Raw genomic sequence first — 16210 nt, forward strand, 5'->3', positions numbered from 1 at the left:
TTGACCTTAAGGGTATTTTGGGTCTATTGGGATTTTGATGGAATTGGTCACTTGGTGGAAATAGATATCGGTTAGAGAGTTGAGATTCGGAGTTAGACCTCATAAGTTCTGTTCAGCTTGTGAGATGGGTTTTCCTCATTGTACTTTTGGGTCGAAGGCACCAAGGTCGACCCCTTTGGATTGTTATCCTGGTTTATCGCATGTTTGTATGTTGTAGTGATCTGTTAGATCTATATCCTGGTATGTAGGATGATGCTATGCTTAGTGATTTGTTAGATTTGTATGACTGTCAGTATATGCTATCTAGGGCTTGATATGGTATATGTTAATATGTGATGGTATGTTGGGTTAAGGCGGTCCTGCTATGTGCTCAAGGCCAAGAGACCTAGGACGTCCCGGATAGACTGCAGGCCAGTGGGGCGTACCTGTTAGACCGAAGGCCCGTAGAACATTCTAGATAGGCTGAAGGCCTGGTGAGGCGTACCAATCCAACTGAAGGTTTTGTGAGCGTACTGGATAGACTATAGGTTGATGGGGGGTTCCAATCAGACTGAAGGCTCTGTATGCATGTTGTTTTCTGTTATTATTATGTTTATGTGTTGTGTTGCTACTTTGGGGGAACTCACTAAGCTTTGGTCTTAAAATTTTGGGTTATGTTTCAGGTACCTCAGATGACCGCGGGAAGGTGAAGGCATGATGGTACACTTCATCGTGTTTTTGATTTATGATTTTGGGAAAACTCTAATATTAAACATGTTTTGAAAAATATATTGTAAACAATGATGATATGTTGATTGTTTTTAAAAGTTAAAACCCTTGAACCATGATATGTCCAGGATATTGTTTGTGTTTAGTGATTGACTTTCCACATGGGCATTTGGGTAGGTTTTATTTGAGCCGTTCAGATGGTGTGGTTTACCATTTTTATTTAATATTTGGTTATCCCATTGATTCAGAATCTCTCTCATCATGTGGAAGTGTGTAGACAAAGAAAGAGTATCTTGAACAATTTTTGATTAATGAAAAGTGTTAAAGGCAATTGCCAATTTTGGAGAAATGGATGGGGGTTGTTGGAATTGGGGGCGACCTATTTGAGGCGTTCAAGAAATGCGACAAATCATGTAGTTGTTTGAATGCTTGGGTGAGGTTTATTTGTATGATTCAAATGATACGTGGGTTTGGAACATTAGAGATGATCGGAATTTCACAGTTATTGATGCTAGAAGATGGAGTGATGAGACCATTCTCCCTAGTTCAAGTATGACTACTAGATGGAGCTCTTTTATACCTAGAAATGTAAATATCTTCATATGTTGTCTTCTTTAGGTATGACTACTAGATGGAACTCTTTTATACCTAGAAAAGTAAATATCTTCATATGTCGTCTGATGGGTGATAGGATTCCTATGAGATTAAATATTCCGATCATTGAAACGAATGTTCCTACTATTCTTTATCCTATATGTACATTTTTTTATCCTATATGTGCATTGGAGGTTGAGAAACTTGACCCCTTGTTTGTAAAATGTGAAGTTATTGCTAGGACTTGGAAGGCTATATTTAACTGGTTAGAGATATCTAAATAGCTTGTTTCGATTGTTAGAGTTTTTTTGGCTCGTAGTGTAACGCCCCGATTCTTAGGTATTACATTATGACTTTCATCTTTTCATAAGTGCAAGGTCTACTCGATGAGTTGGATTCCCTGACTCGTCGAGTAGCAGCGGGCTTGGGCTACGTGTTTAAGTGACCTACTCGCCGAGACCAAGTTAGGACTCGATGAGTAGGAGCTGGAGGATGAAACCCTGATTTCTGGGGTTTTGCACCCTGTTTAAAGGATCATTAGCCTCCTTTAGCCCCTTACAGCCTCTTAAGAGTCCAGCAAACCCTAATCCGTGTGTGTGCTCAATTATTGTGTGTTTTATGCTTTGGAAAGTGGATCTTAGTGAGAAGAGCTTGGAGAGCAAGTGGCTAGAAGCAAGGAACGTGTGGGGATCTGAAATCTACCTCAGTTGGCATCTTTTGAAGGTATCATGTCGTTACCTTGACCTTATTTCATTCTAGATCTCTTTTGGTTAAAGATTAGGGCTTTTCTAGCATATTAAGAAGCTATTCTTGGGTATGAGCTAAGATCTGAAGTTGTAACTTCAAATCTGAACTCTCTTTGGTCTTTAAGTCCATAAAGCTTTCAGCTTTAGCAAGTACGAATCTCTCCTTAAGTGTAAAACTCCATTGCAAGCTTGGTTTTGACATTATAAGCCTTGCATGCACGTAAAGTTTGCAACTTTACGTGATAAACATGCCTTGGGAAGTTGGATTTGCAATATGGAACCTTTAAATGGCTTAAAAAGCATCTGAATGGATAATGGACTAAAGGGACTCGACGAGTCCGATGAAGATTATCATGCAAGGACTTCTGCATGGACTCAGCGAGTCAGTGGGGTGATTCGGAGAGTCATCTAGGGTTTTCCAGACTTTTGGACACGCTTGAACTCGGCGAGTTGCAGGAAAATCAACGAGTCAGTAGGGGGGGGATTTCATGACTACTCGAGCTCTGGAAGGACTCGACGAGTCAATGACTACACTCGACGAGTCGGGTCAACATGGACTGTTGACCTTGACCGTTGACTTTGACCTTGACCAAGGTTTAGCTAATTGACTTCTGGGGCATTTTGGGAAATTGGAAATATGTGAGTATGGTTCTATGGTGAATATAGGTGGTGGAGTTTGTGGCGGTGATCCGAGAGTTTGAGCTTATCTTTCGAGTCGATAGTTGCGAGGTGAGTTATCCTCACTATTTTCAAAGGCCTAAGGCGCCAAGGCCGACCCTTTTGATTGTTATCTGAATATGTTATGCTAGTATGATCTATTAGATTGGTATCCTGGTAGATAGGATGATATTATGTGATATGTGGTATGATCTGTTAGATTGGTATCCTAGTAGATAGGATGGTATTATGTGTTATGTGGTATGATCCGTTAGATTAGTTTGTTGTCTATAGACTGTTATGTGATTATCTGTTATATGTGCACATGTTTGTTTGGCAGTTGAGGCTTATCTGCTTTGTGCGAAAGCCAATAGACCTGGGCATTCCAACTTGTTGGTTGTGGACCGTGAGTATTCCATCCCGAGGATGATTGGACTCATAGTATGTGGTCATTCTAACATGTTGGTTGTGGGCTTGGGGTATTCCATCCTGAGGATGATTGGACCCATAGTATGTTGGCATTCCAACTGGATGGTTGAGGGCCTAGGGTATTCCAACCCGATGGTTGACTGGAACCATAGTATGTTGTTTACGATTATATGTGTATTATTGTGTGTATGGGTATTTTGGGGGAACTCACTAAGCTTTCAGGCTTACAGTTTCAGTTTATTGTTTCATGTACATCAGGGGACCGTGGTAAGGCAAAGGCGTGATCATACCGCTCCTCACTTTTTATGACTTTGTTTGTCGGAGATTCTGATATAGATTATTTTGAAAACAAATTTGTAATGACTGTGGGATTTTATATTTTTTTAAAAGTTTAAATTTAGCATGATTTTTTATGGGTGTTACAAGTTGGTATCAGAGCCTTGGTTTGAGTGAATTGGAGGAATATTCGTGTGAATCTAGTCTCAAATCAAGGAAGGATTTTCAAAAAAATTTAAATGGTTTTCAAAATGAGAAAAAGGGGGATGCAGGGTGTACGATCACCCGGGGCCAGTAAGTAGACCCCAAAATACCATATAGTTATTTGAATATGTGATATGTTAGAACGACATGCTAGTATTAGGCTAGGGTTCTTCAGGAATTGCATGATAGATTTTCCTGATTACATGATGCCTGCTAGCCTAGGGTTTCCTTTATATGAGATTGAGATCATTATTGTAGTTGCTTAGTGTATGCAACACGACTGTACATAATTAAGATCTTATAGCCTGATAATGTTTGATTTTGGCCTTATGTTCTGTTCTTATTGATTAGGGGTTAGGGTAGGATCAGATATTCGAAAGTCAATATGGTCCATCGTTATGTATGACTAGCATACACTACTCCTGCATGGTTGGTGGAAGTTTCATGGATGAGTGAGTTGTGTGAGGCCGGTAGGTCGATGTGAGATAGTTAGCTTTCTGCTAGGAGTGAGGATTGAGCGACCACCATGTGAACATATGTTGTTAGGGTGTTGTGATGATACTTGAGACAAATATGGGTAGGTGTGGAAGGTAGTATGAGCTCGTACTACTGAAAGCATATGACCCATACACATAGCAAGGAAGTCACAACCCCTAGGGTTTAGTCGGGAGTTGGTTCCCTATTGTTTATGCAGATTATCTGATATCTTCCTGTTATATTTTTTCAATATGGTAGTTTGAGGCGTTTTGTGACTAGATCATGATCGGGATTAGGACAGGGCGATCAGGAGGCCCCGGCCACGCTTAAGGTTGTCGGCCAAGAGGGACCAGTGTTGACATAGGACCGTATCAGGGAGATCATCCGCGAGGAGGTGATCGAGATTGTCCGAGGTCAGATTCCGGAGTTTTTTGGGTCTATCGAGACCAACATGATGGAGTACTTCGATGACACATACGCAACCCTTACGGAGACTACTTCCACTGCAGCTGCATCGGATGTAACAACGGCAGGAGGAGGAGTAGGAGCCATTCGGGGCTTCCAGTACAGGGACTTCGATAACACAAAGCCCCCTACTTTTGGTCGGACTTAGGACCCCATCAAGGCTAAGAGGCAGGTTTCTGATGTGGAGGGGTGTTTCTTTACTTTCTCGTGTCCTACTGACCAGAAGGTTAGGTGTGCCCTGAACCTGCTGAGGCCCGGGGCCAAGGACTAGTGGAGATTGACGAAAGGGTTGTACACTGATGATCAGAGAGTTGTTGTTGCTTGGGAGCAGTTTAGGGATATGTTCCATGCTCGTTACATTCCAGGAGTTGAGCGGGAACGATTGGCTCAGGAGTTTTTGAGTCTGAGACAACACGGGGAGTCGGTGACGGAGATTACCCACATGTTCACATAGAGGGCGATGTTCTGCCCAAAGTTTGCTTCCGAGTAGGCTCAGATGACGCGTTACCTGAGCATGCTCAAGACTGACATCCGACAGTTGGTGTCTACCCAGCAATGTGATACTCTTCTGGATTTACAGGAGGCCGCGAGGAGGCGTGAGTTGGAGATTGAGCTGCAGTTGAGGGAGCAGCGGTAGGCCCTGGCACAGTCGCAACCGGCACCGAAGCGGTCTAAGACCGTTGATACCAGGACTAGGGGACAGCTAGGCCGCACTTGTGGGAAGTGCAGGAAGGGTCAATCAGGGACGTGCCAATCAAGGAGTGGGTGTCACCGATTTGTTGGGGTGAAGTCGAACATCAAGTTATGGGGAGTATTAAGGTAGTACTCAAGACTACGGAGTTAATACAACAGGTGCGCGATCGGCTACGGACCACTCAGAGTCACCAGAAGAGTTACGCTGATCAAACATGTTCGGACCTCACGTTCCAAGTTGTAGAATTTGTGCTTCTGAAGGTGTCGCCTTGGAATGATGTTATCCAATTCAGGAAGTGGGGAAGGTTGTGCCCCATATTCATTTGTCATTTCAGGGTTACCGCCCGGGTGGGCAAGGTTGCATATCGATTGGATTTACCTACCGATCTTAGCTAGATCCATAACACTTTTCATGTCTCTCAGTTGCAAATGTGTTTAGCTGATGATTCAGTAATGGTGCCCTTGGATGACATTCAGTTTGATGAATGCCTGAATTATGTTGAGATACCGATTACGATCCTCGACAGAAAGACGAAGACCTTGCACAACAATGTAGTGGGATTCGAATGTGTAATGGCAACATCGTAAGGGTTCTAAGTGGACTTGGGAACCTGATGAGGAGATGGGAGAGCATTACCCCAAGTTATTTGAGGCAACATACTTGGAGGATGAAGTTTGAATCAAGTCGGGGAGAGTTGTAACATCTAGATCATCGAGGTATGCATTACAAAAGTAAATTATGAATTTTAGTTGGCCATGACGTGGTGGATGTATCACCACGACATGGCAGAGCCCATTTTAGTCTCACAACTTAATTCTGCACCATGATGTGGAAATATATTGGCCATGACGTGGCGACCATTTTATGTCAAACCCTAATTTCGGGCATAAGGCCCTATTTAAGGAAAGTGATGGCTAGGGTTTCCTCTACCCTCAGCCTCCATCACCTCCAAGAGCCTTGAAGAAACACTAATCCTTCTCTATCTATCTCTTTCTTTCTTTCTTTCTTTCTCTCTCTCTCTCTCTCTCTCCCTCTCTCTCTCTCTCTCGCTCTCTCTCTCTCTTTCTCTCTCTCCCCCACATTTGAGATTATCTTTGGTGTTTTGGTGCACTTTGAAGGAAGAAGAAGAAGATTCAGTGCAAGGATAAAGCAAGCAAAGCCTCCCCATCTTTAAGATCGTTTTCTGGACCATAGGATTCAAGCTTTCATATTTTTGGTTTATTTCTTATAACGTCCCAAAAGTAAGACCCGGGAATTTTCATTTTTAAATTACTAAAATAGTAAATAATATCATTACCATAAAACCAAGGTATTCAAAGTTTTATCAATACATCATCTTTATCATAGTAAATCACAAAATGTGGAAACATGTGGTCCGTGCTTTGCAATCATCCCAAGCTCTTCCCTTTGAAAACAGAGGTACCTGAAACATAAATTGAAAACCGTAAGCACAAAGCTTACTGAATTCCCCAGGATACCACATACCATACAAACATATCACATGTAACATCCCAAAAATACAGGAAAAAATTTTCATTTAAATTAAGTGGTTTGTAAAACATTTGTAGTAAATCATCATCCGATCATATCATTTCATAAAATATATCTCGTGTCTGAAAACCCAAAACATGAAAATAATAATAATGTCAGAGTACAATCCCAGAACATCTCATAATGCGGAAAACCCAAGTGTGTGTGTATGATGTGCCGCTACCGTGCCAGCTCCTTCCCCTTCGCTGAAGAGGTACCTGAAACCAAAACTGAAAACTATAAGCACGAAGCTTAGTGAGTTCCCCCATCGTACCCCATACCATACAATCATATCACATACATACTGCCAGGCAATTCTGGGGTACCCGACCTACCCGGTACGGCCATTCTGGGGTGCCAACCTACCCGTACGGCCATTCTAGGGTGCCGACCTACCCGTGTCTAGCCATTTTGGGGCGCTGACCTACCCATGTCGAGCCATCCTGGGGTGCTCACTACCCTTCGGTCCTAACAACCAAACCTCGGGGACTATTTCACCCTTACTACTAATATCACATATAACATAACATAAACATATTATCAGACATATCTGGGGTGCCTGAACTACCCTTCGGTCCTAAAAACCGAACTCGGGGACTGGTCCCCTCGTACTACCTCTATCGCATATAACATAACAAGCCAGCATGCATACATATCATCACATACGGTCAGACGTATCTGGGGTGTCTGACGTATCTAGGGTGTTTGACTGCTATATTTAATAGTTGTATATTGGCCTAAATTAGCTCTCTAATGGCCTTTATATTAGATGTATTTTTAGACCTGAATTCTCTAATTAGAGTAGATTATCTCTTTCCTAGTTTAGGCTAATTCTTCCCTGTATATAAACAGTTGTGATGTGAATAAGAAAATTACTGAAAAGTTTTCATCTTTTGTTTCAAAATGACCATTTTACCCCCTGACCAAGTCAAAGTCAAAGTCATCTTCTAGTTGACCTGACTCGCCGGGTTGGCTTGCCAACTCGCCGAGTCCCTATCCTTCCATTAGACCTCATACCCGTCCCTACTCGTCGAGTTAGGCGATGACTCGACGAGTTTTCCTTCTAAATGAACACCGACTGAATCCTCATCCGACTCACCGAGTTGTATGAACAACTCGTCAAGTTCATCATCAACTGATACTCATGTCCTGCCCTTGACTCGCCGAGTTATATGAACAACATATCGAGTTTCTCTTCATCCGATGAACACGTTCTACCCTCGACTCGCCGAGTTGATGAACAACTTGTCAAGTTCTATGAAGATTTCTTTGGACTCGCCGAGTCCGTTCATGCACTCGATGAGTACCATGAATTTCCATAACATTTTGCTTAGTTCAGAACGTTGGGTCACTCCCCGAGACTCCCTAAAACCTTTCCACACTCATCTAGTCCTTTTGACCCTCACTGATATGGGACAGAACCCTTGGACTCGCCGAGTCCAGGAATGGACTTGCCGAGTCGGTCACATCCCCTCCTTAAAACTTCGATTTCTGATGTACAACACTTGACCAAAAGATAGATCCAGGCCCTTAAACTCGATCTAGCACGTAAAGTTACAAACTTCACGTGAATGCATGGGACTTTTGAGCTTAAAAGGCACTAAAATGGTTCTTTTGTTGCATGGGGCCTTCCTTGAGTGCAAAAGCAACCCAAATCTGTCTTGTGACTCAAAAAATGACATGATCCAGAAGCTCAAACCCCCAACCATGTTTGCAAACATGGTTGGCCACCAAAAATGGCTTATAAAAGCCCTAAATTACCCCAAAGAGGGATCTAACAAATGAATGAGCGAGGTTCAGACTTTATACCTTTTTTAGACTGCAAATGGTGAACCAAACTCAAATTCTTCAGTCTCCTCTTGCTCTTCCTTCTTCCTTGAGGTCAAAACTCACAAGAATCACTCAAAAGCCTTGGATTTTCTCAAAAACGGCTAGGGTTTTCTATGAGAAGAGTTTGGGAGCATAAAGGGGGAATGGAGACTGCATAAGGTCGTGTAAATAGGGTGAAAACCCATGGATTAGGTTTTTGTCCAGACAGCGGCTACACGCCGAGTCCGGGACCCGACTCGTCGAGTCCAAAACTTACGCTCCACGCCTCATCCCACTTCTACTCGGCGAGCCAGTCCATCGAATCGCCGAGTCCAAGGCTAAAAATGAAAATATAAATGAAGATTTAATAACAGAATACGTACCAAGAACCAGGTGCTACAAATCTCCCCCACTTATTTTAGACTTCGTCCTGGAAGTCTGCTGCTCGATCCTGAAACAGCTCGGGGTAGTGTTCCATCATCTCATCCACCGGCTCCCAAGTCCATTCTGACCCCTTCCGGTGCTTCCATGGCACCTTCACGAGTTGTACTTTTATGTTCCTCAGATCCTTCAACTTCCGGTCAAGGATCGCTACAGGCCGCTCGATGTAATTCGGGCTGCCATCAACCTGAATGTCCTCCAAGGGTACCACTGCCGAGTCGTCCACCAGGCACTTTCGCAGCTGAGAAACATGGAAAGTGTTTTGTATCTGACTGAGTTTGGCTGGCAAATCCAGCCTATATGCCACCTTGCCCACCTGGGCTATAACCCTGAACGGTCCAATATACCTTGGGCCCAACTTGCCCCGCTTCCTGAATCGAATGACGCCTTTCCAAGGCGACACTTTCAGGAGAACCATATCTCCGACCTGGAACTCCTGGTCGGATCGACGCTTATCGACATAACTTTTTTGCCGACTCTGAGCAGTCTGAAGCCTACTCCGAACCTATTGAATCTTCTTTGTTATATTGAGCACTACCTCGGTGCTCCCCATGACTCTCTAGCCAACCTCGCCCTAGCATATCGGGGTCCTGCACCTCCTCCCATACAACATCTCGAAAGGAGGACGGTCGATGCTCGCATGATAGCTACTATTATACGAGAACTCCGCCAACGGAAGGTAGGTATCCCAACTACCTCCGAAGTCTAAAACACGATCCCACAACATGTCCTCCAGAGTCTGGATGGTCCTCTCGCTCTGGCCATCCGTCTGCGGGTGAAAGGCGGTGCTGAAATGCAGACGAGTACCCAACTCGTCGTGGAATTTCTTCCAAAACCTGGATGTGAACATCACATCCCTATCCAAAACCACTGAAACTGGCACTCCGTGCCGGGCCACCACCTCTCTGATATAGATATTCTCCGATAATAGCCTGCTAATCCCAGGAAACTCTGAATCTCAGATGGAGACTTCGGAACCTCCCATCTCATCACGGCCTCCACCTTGGCCGGGTCTACCGAAATCCCATTCTGGTTGACTAGGTGTCCAAGAAACTGCAACTCGCGCAACCAAAACTCACATTTGGAGAACTTGGCATACAAGCTCTCCCTCCCCAAAGTCTCCATCACCTCCCACGGGTACTCCTCGTGCTCCTCCCGTGTCTTGAAATAAACCAAAATATCATTGATAAACACTATCACTGACCGATCTAACATCGGTCGACACACACGATTCATGAGGTCCATGAACACGGCAGGAGCATTGGTGAGCTCGAAGGGCATCACCACAAACTCGTAGTGGCCATAGCGCGTCCGAAACGAAGTCTTCTGCACATCCTCCTCCCTGACCCTCATCTGATGATATCCTGAATGCAAATCAATCTTGGAGAACCAAGATGCTGCCTGAAGCTGGTCAAAGAGGTCATAAATCCTCGGAATGGGTAACGGTTCTTCACCGTTACCTTATTCATCTCCCTATATTCTATACACATACGATGCGACCCGTCCTTTTTCATCACACACAGAATCGGGGCACCCCAAGGCGAACTACTTGGCCTGATAAATCCCTTGTCTAGCAACTCCTGCAGATGCATAGACAACTCCTTCATCTTAGGAGGAGCCAACCGATAGGGTGCCTTGGCTATCGGAGCCGCACCAGGGACTAGGTCGATCCTGAACTCCACCTGGCGCTCCGGAGGTATCCCAGGCAGCTCCTCGGGGAATATGTCCGCGAACTTTCGTACTACGAGCACCTCGCCCACTGTCGCTCTACCCGCCTCCCGGGTATCCATAACATACGCGACATAACCTGCGCAACCCTGCTGGAGGTAACGCCTAGCCCTCGCTGCTAAACATAGAGTTGGTCCTCGTTGTGGCTTCTCGCCCTGAACCACCAGTTCTCCCCCACTTGGGGTCCTGATCCGCACCAACTATTACGCACAGTCGATCACTGCCCCATTGGGGCTTAACCAATCTATACTGATAATAACCTTCTTCCCCCGCAAAGGTATGGGAATCAAATCCACTAGATGACGCTCCTCAAATAACCTCAGCATGCAATCTCGGAACACCGTCGATGCTCGCACCAAACGGTCATCCGCAATCTCTACGTCTAGAGGGCAATCCAACATACCTGAAGACTCGGAAAATCTCTTGCTGAGCGCAAGAGAACACAAACGATCGGGTAGAGCCCGAATCAAACAATACCTGAACTGGGATACCGTTCACATGGATTGATCCTAAACAAAGCACATACATAACATATCAAAATCACAGCAGCATATCATAATAGCATAAATAAGAAGTCATACCCATCACCACATTGGGTGCAGCGCGAGCCTCCTAGGTAGTCAACTAGAACGCCCGGCTCCTCACCACTGGAGCCTCTGACTTACCCTGCCGGCCATCAGTGATCTGCAGGGTCGCTGGAGCTGGCGCCTTCACCGGTCCTGATGCTGTTGTCAACTGGGGCAATTGGCCTTCTTGTGGACCCTCTGGTTGCAGTGGAAACACAACAACTCAGACGTCTGAATAACTGATGCAGGGGCAGTACAATCCCTACTGAAATGCCCTGTCTTGCCGCACTTGTAGTAGCCTGACGATCCCAGTCTACACGCCCCCTCATGTGGCCTGCCGCATTTCCTACAGCGGCCCGGTCCTGACTGGCATTTCGGCCTACCATCCGATCCCTTGGGCTTCTTCCCCGAAGCCCCCATCGACTTCCCCTCCTCTACTTTCCTCTTCTATACATGCTGCAGATCAATCTCCCTCTCCCTCGCCTTGGCAATCATAGACTCCAAGGTAGGGCAAGCTGAAAAACTAACATGCTCCCGAATGTAGGCTCGCAGCATGTCATGATAGCGGGTCCTCCTCATATCCTCGTCTCTCGCATACTGGGGCACCAGCAATGCCCTCTCTCGGAACTTGGCGGTGATCTCCACCACAGTCTCCGTCGTTTGCCTCATATCTAAAAACTCCCTGGCCATCTGCTGAAGCTCGACAGCCGGTGCAAACTCTGCCCTGAACCTGGTCACAAAGTCTGACCTGGTCATAGCCTCAACCGTCGAGGCTCCCAATGAGTCACCGACGGACTCCCACCAATCTGTAGCTCGGTCTCGTAAACATCCTGCTGCATATCTCACCTTCGACCCCTCGGGGCAGAAGCTGGTCAGCTGTGCGGACTCAGTGTCCGCAATCCATCATCTGGCAGCGATGGGGTCCTTCGCCCCATGGAAATCCAGCGCACCACTGTCCCTAAAGTCCTTAAAGGACAGTGTACGAGATCCTGACTAGCCAGATGCCATGTCACTCCTGAACGTCCTAAGACAGTCCTCCATCAGCTCAACTATCCGTTCCTTGATCGACCCGAAAATGATGGAGGTCGACTCAAGGATGCCTCTGGTAATCTCTGACATGATGAACTCGCGTAGCTTCTCATCTGCTGGCTCGGAACTTGATCTTGAACCCGATCCCACTCCAGAACTTCCAACTGCTGGCCTCTGAGGTAGTACCACCATTCTGCAATACATACAGGCAACTCCCATCACTCAAAGCCCACAGAGCACAAAACAAACAACATTCGGACAAAAGGAAACAATCTCAAGCAACTCTATCCTCATAACAGGAATTGCACTAGCACACAATGCTAAGCTCGTACTATCAGGCATAACCTAAACAGGCTATCCTACTGCTGTCTACTCAAATCTAGCATGCAACTCTCATAAGCTGAAGCATATAAAGCAGACACATAAGGCATCACTCCTAGATACTTAGTCCTATTCTAGAATGCTGTTCTACTGAAACTGATAAATGTAACATAAACTTGTATAGGTACTTTGGGGAATACTTACTTGAGCTCGGCCGGTCGCGCACATCACACAATTGTTCTTTCTAAAACAAAACTCTTATGTTTTATTCTTTCAAAAAATATTTTCTTATAAAATCTTTGAATCCCTCGGTTTGAGTCCAGACGTCCCCGAAGGTGTGTCCGAATCCCTCAAACCAAGGCTCTGATACCAACTTGTAACATCCCAAAAATACAGGCAAAAAATTTCATTAAAATTAAGTGGTTTGTAAAACATTTGTATTAAATCATCATCCAATCAAATCATTTCATAAAACATATCTCATGTCTGAAAACCCAAAACATGAAAATAATAATAATGTCAGAGTACAATCCCAGAGCATCTCATAATGCGGAAAACCCAAGTGTGTGTGTATGATGTGCCGCTACTGCACCGACTCCTTCCACTTCGCTGAAGAGGTACCTGAAACCAAAACTGAAAACTGTAAGCACGAAGCTTAGTGAGTTCCCCCATCGTACCACATACCATACAATCATATCACATACATACTGCCAGGCAATTCTGGGGTGCCCGACCTACCCGGTACGACCATTCTGGGGTACCGAACTACCCGTACGGTCATTCTGGGGTGCCGTCCTACCCGTGTCTAGCCATTCTCGGGCGCTGACCTACCCATGTGGAGCCATTCTGGGGTGCTAACTACCCTTCGGTCCTAACAACCGAACCTTGGGGACTATTTCACCCCTTACTGCTAATATCACATATAACATAACATAAACATATTATCAGACATATCTGGGGTGCCTAAAATACCCTTCGGTCCTAACAACCGTACTCGGGGACTGGTCCCCTCCTACTAACTCTATCGCATATAACATAACAAGCCAACATGCATACATATCATCACATACTGTCAAACGTATATGGGTTGTCTGACTACTCTTCGGTCCTAACAACCGAACTCTACTACTATCACATACAACATATCATGCTAGCATATAACATATCAGGTAGTAGCAAAACTAGATGATATCACAAAGATAATCATCTATCATACATTTCCTAATTGTGGGCCGGCATTGTGGCCTTAGACCCACCGCTACTGGAAGGTAACTCACCTCGTAATAGCTGCTGAACTGTGCGGGAATCCTCTGACTGCTGCTGCTGCTGCTCCGGAAATCCTCCGGCTAAAATTCCCACAAAACACTTAGTCAGAAACTAACATCTACTCTTAGGGTAAAATGACCATTTTACCCCCTGAACAAGTCAAAGTCAAAGGCAACTTCTAGTCAACTTCCAGGTCGGAGATATGTCCACATACGTACCAAGAACCAGGTGCTACAAATCTCCCCTACTAATTTTAGATTTCGTCCTCGAAGTCTGCTACTCGATCCTGAAACAGCTCGGGGTAGTGTTCAATCATCTCATCCACCGACTCCCAAGTCCTTTCCGAACCCTTCCAGTGCTGCCATTGCACCTTCACAAGTTCTACTCTTTTGTTCCTCAGATCCTTCAACTTACGGTTAAGGATCGCTACAGGCTGCTCAATCATGTATTCTTGCAAAACAAACACGAAGAAACTACCCCATTCGTGTATACCAACCCTCAAAACCATTCCATATTATACATAGTGATATTTGGGGTCCTTCTCGTGTCAAGGACTTAAGTGGCAAGAGTTGGTTCATCACCTTCATAGATGACCATACTCGTTTATGTTGGGTTTTTCTTTTAAAAAACAAATTGGATGCTGCGGATGTGTTCATAAAATTTCACAGCATGATAAAAAACATATTCCAAAGCAATATTCACATACTTCAAACAAACAATGGGGTGGGGGGGAGTATTTCTCTAGTAACTTAGGAAGATACCTCTCAGAAAATGGTATTTTACATCAGAGTTCGTGTGCTTCAACTCCTTAGAAAAATGGGATTGTCGAGCGTAAAAATCGACATCTTTTAGAGGTATCACGTTCAATCATGTTCTCTAGTCATGTGCCACAATCTTTTTGGGGAGAATCAATCCTAACTGCTTTCTATCTAATAAACCGACTTCCCTCAAAACCTTTAAAATTCCAAACACCAATCAGTGTTCTTCAAAAAACCTTTCTCGAGTCCAGAGTAATTAATGCTCTTTATCCAAAAGTTTTTGGGTGTTCAACATTTGTTCACAATATCAGTCCCAACAAAGGAAAACTTGATCCAAAATCAACAAAAATGTGCATTTGTAGGTTACTCGTCTACACAAAAAGGGTACAAATGTTTCAACCCCCACACAAAAAGGTTCTCTACATCTTATGATGTCACATTTCTTGAAAATCAGCCATTTTACTCTTATGATTCTCTTCAGGGGGAGACTTTAAATGAAGAGAATCATTGGGATCCATCTATATCTCTTCCAATGTTGCCTATTTCTGAGTCTATATCACCATCTATAACCCAAGTGACAGAAAATATCATCCCTGAACCAATTCAAATTTCGGAACCTGTTCAAAGAGAAGAACCATCTTTATGTGTCTACTCAAGAAGACCACGTGTAGCTCAGCAAAACCAGCCATTAGAACCAACTTCAGATCCTCCACAAGAATTACAGCAAGAAAAATCCAAAGTGGATGATCTTGATACTCCTATTGCAATCCGAAAGGGGGTAAGATCTTGTACTCAACATCCTATTTCAAAACACTTTTCCTATGGAAGGTTATCTAAAAATCACAGGGCCTTTGTATCTCAACTTGATGACACAACTATTCCTTCAAAAATTCATGAAGCATTAAAGGATCCAAAGTGGAAGGAAGCAGTCTTTGAAGAATTAAAAGCATTAAATGAAAACAAGACATGGGAAGTTGTTGATATGCCTAAAGGAAAGAAATTAGTAGGTTGTAAATGGATTTTTACTGTGAAAGTTGGCAAGAATGGGATTATTGAGAGATACAAATCCCGTCTAGTTGCTTGAGGATATACTCAAATATATGGAATCGATTATGAACAAACATTTGCACCTGTTGCAAAGCTAAATTCCATAAGAGTATTGTTATCCATCGCAACTAATCTTGACTGGGAATTACATCAAATGGATGTATCAAATGCTTTCTTAAATGGTACACTAGAAGAAGAGGTGTACATGAAGCTACCCCCTGGTTTCGAGCACAAAGAAAAAACCAGATCAGTATGGAAACTGAAAAAGGCTTTATATGGGCTAAAGCAATCTCCCAGAGCTTGGTTTACTCATTTCAGCAAGGTAATGAAGAATTTTGGATATCGCCAAGGACAAGCAGATCATACTATGTTTGTTAAAGACTCAAAGAATAAAAAACGATGTATCTTGATTGTATATGTCGATGACATAATAATCACCGGAGATGATGTCGACGAGATCAACAA

At 44.1% G+C, this 16210-nt stretch overlaps 1 protein-coding gene across 1 annotated transcript; it reads left to right on the plus strand.

Annotated features, from left to right (window-relative positions):
* The first annotated feature begins 14957 nt into the window (after positions 1-14957).
* Positions 14958-15782, plus strand: LOC145067506 (uncharacterized). The gene has a single exon (XM_079014634.1). The coding sequence runs from the start codon at positions 14958-14960 to the stop codon at positions 15780-15782; it is 825 nt and encodes a 274-aa protein (XP_078870760.1).
* The last annotated feature ends 428 nt before the right edge of the window (positions 15783-16210 follow it).

This window comes from Lactuca serriola, chromosome 8 (genome assembly GCF_051521515.1).
Source record: "Lactuca serriola cultivar US96UC23 chromosome 8, Lser_US96UC23_V15, whole genome shotgun sequence".
Taxonomy (NCBI): Eukaryota; Viridiplantae; Streptophyta; class Magnoliopsida; order Asterales; family Asteraceae; genus Lactuca; species Lactuca serriola.

Coding starts and splice junctions, on each gene's coding strand:
- LOC145067506 (XM_079014634.1), top strand. CDS start 14,958: ATGCTCTTTATCCAAAAGTTTTTGGGTGTTCAACATTTGTTCACAATA.